Consider the following 2,500-nt stretch of genomic DNA (forward strand, 5'->3'; position numbering starts at 1 on the left):
TACTGGTGATGGCCAGAGGGGCCGATGGTGCGATATGGCAGCCTCGCTTCTGTCAGCCTGCCCCAGGGCAGCTGTGGCTACACCTGTAGCTGCCTCCACCAGTGTGTGAATGTGAGAGTGAATGAATAGTGGCATTGTAAAGCGCTTTATAAATGCTATTATTATTATCATTTTAATTCCGTGCTGACGTGTTTGGAGCTCTCACCTTTTAGCTTCACCTTCAGCTCCTGGATCAGCTCCTGTTGTTGGGGCAGGAGGGCTGCAGGTGGACCAGGAGGCCCCTGAGGTCCTGGAGGGCCTGGAGGGCCTGGAAGACCATGCTGCAGGACACACAAACAGCAGTCAGGTACATGTGTCAGGAGGCAAAGGGAGCACTTCTATTTAATAAGTCCAGCAGCAGAATGTGTGCTCACAAAGACGTGTGTGAATAATGAGCTTCAGCAGAGCTGATGCACTCATGTTCAAACACTCATCAGGTAATGATCAGAACTGCGGTGGCGCTCTCATATCTGAGCCGCCGCATCTTTAAACTGGGCGCAGTTCCCCTGCAGGAGAGCTTTCAACTGTGGGTTTTGAAGGTGTTTCTGACCTTGGAGGTTCTCCGGGGCCCTTTGCTCCTGCGGTTGTCCCCTCTGTTGGAGTTCCTTCTGAAGATGAGCCAGGAGCTATGAGGAGACACTCTGCCCGACTCAGAGGAGGTCAGCTCCTGGAGGACACAAACCACACACAGTGATTCATCAGCGCCATCTACACCACGTTGGCCCGCCTCAGCAAACGTTCACGTGGAGCTCTGTGCGCTTTGTTCAAACGTCAGTTAGCTGATGGATCATCAGGCTGATCTCAGGTCAGTTAAACTCACCTGCAGCTCTCCACTGACGGCCTCCTCGTCCTCCAGGATCTCCTGACTCTCCTCGCTCTCCACCTCATCAACGCTGGCAGCCTTCGTCACCATCATCATCACTGTGAGGAGCAGAGGGAGCAGCAGCAGCCCTCTGGCTCCTCCTGGAGCGCTCTTCCTTTGGGATAACCTGGCCAGCATGCTGTGTGTGGACGGTGCTCAGGTGGGTACAGGTCTAAGAAGTTCCCATGATGCACCTCTGTGAGCCACTCTGGGATCAGCGTGCAGGGATCTCCTGCTGAGCTTTGCTGGTTTTCCTGTTGTCTGTGAGCTGGAGTAAGTCAGCGTCTGTGTGGGAGAAACCTCCTCCTGGTGGTTCGGGTGCTCCTCCTCTCCTCTCTGACACACAGATGAGTGATGGCGTCTCTCCTGTAGGCCAGCGTTTGCGTTCTGCTCCCTCTGCTGCTGCCTCTGCTCTTTATCTGCCTCCCTGACTCCTCCTCCACCTCCTCCTCCACCTCCTCCTCCCGCCCCTCCTCCTTCCTCCGTATCTCTCAGTGGATCTGAAGCTGTCGGTGTCTGTCTGCACTCGTTTCCTGAGCGTCTCCCCAGCGTCTCTCTGTCTCTCTGTTTTATCTCCTCTCCCATCATGTGCCTTTCTCTGCTGCGTTTTTCTCCTCCTCTCTCCCACTCCTCCTCCCACTCCTCCTCCACATCAGCCCTGCTCCTGGGTCCTAATGTTTCCAGCCACAGCAAGCCATCTCATATACGATCATACGCATGCATATGTGCCACAGATGAAGCTGTGCTGACGGCATTAAACCAGGTGTGCAGACACACCTGTGCCACACAGTGAGGGAGGGGAGGAAACCATGGAAACGTCCCACAGTGATCTATCATCACGTGGCCCCGCTGCTGATGACAAAACATTAGTAACGTGTGCCACACACTTTGTTAGGACGGCTGCGGTACGACGATACTTCCTGCCACACTGCAGACGCTTCAGGGACATCAGACAGATGTCACGGAGTCGCCTCAGCCTCCAGATATCGCCACGGTGACAGGCGTCATCGATCTGCTGCCGGCGTCTCAGCGAGTGAAGCCACAGCAGAGCATGAACATCTCAGTCAGTCAGCAGCAGAACCACACAAACACACAACCACACAAACACACAAACACACAACCACACAAACACACACACACACACACACACAAACACACAATCACACAAACACACAAACACACAATCACACAATCACACACACACACACACACACAAACACACAAACACACAATCACACAAACACACAAACACACAATCACACAAACACACAATCACACAATCACACAAACACACAAACACACAAACACACAACCACACAAACACACACACACACAACCACACAAACACACAAACACACAAACACACAAACATGTCGCCGCATCATTTAGATCTCGGGTGTCAAACATAAGGCCTGGGGCCTGCTCTGAGGCCGCCACAGGCTCCACTCTGCCCCACTTGGAGAACGTGAAGCTGGACTTCTACTCGTTCTGTATTTCAAACACAGAACGACTTCCTGCTTCTCACCACTTCTTAAAGCGGCTGCACAGAAAAAGGACACTTTGTGAAACTCTGTCATGACTCCAGCACGCCGCGGCGCC

General features: G+C 53.2%; 1 protein-coding gene across 1 annotated transcript in view; it reads right to left on the reverse strand.

Annotated features, from left to right (window-relative positions):
* Positions 1–1,309, reverse strand: part of LOC102785081 (erythroferrone) — an 11,983-nt gene extending 10,674 nt beyond the window's left edge. The window contains exons 1-3 of the mRNA XM_087831913.1: positions 860–1,309; positions 590–706; positions 206–320 (exon numbers count right to left, since the gene is read on the reverse strand). Coding sequence (XP_087688039.1) covers positions 206–320; positions 590–706; positions 860–1,039 — 412 coding nt within the window. The 5' untranslated portion in view covers positions 1,040–1,309. The remainder of the gene's footprint in view (positions 1–205; positions 321–589; positions 707–859) is intronic.
* Between the last annotated feature and the right edge of the window lie 1,191 nt (positions 1,310–2,500).

This window comes from Neolamprologus brichardi, chromosome 18 (genome assembly GCF_056152115.1).
Source record: "Neolamprologus brichardi isolate AB-2024 chromosome 18, ASM5615211v1, whole genome shotgun sequence".
Classification (NCBI taxonomy): Eukaryota; Metazoa; Chordata; class Actinopteri; order Cichliformes; family Cichlidae; genus Neolamprologus; species Neolamprologus brichardi.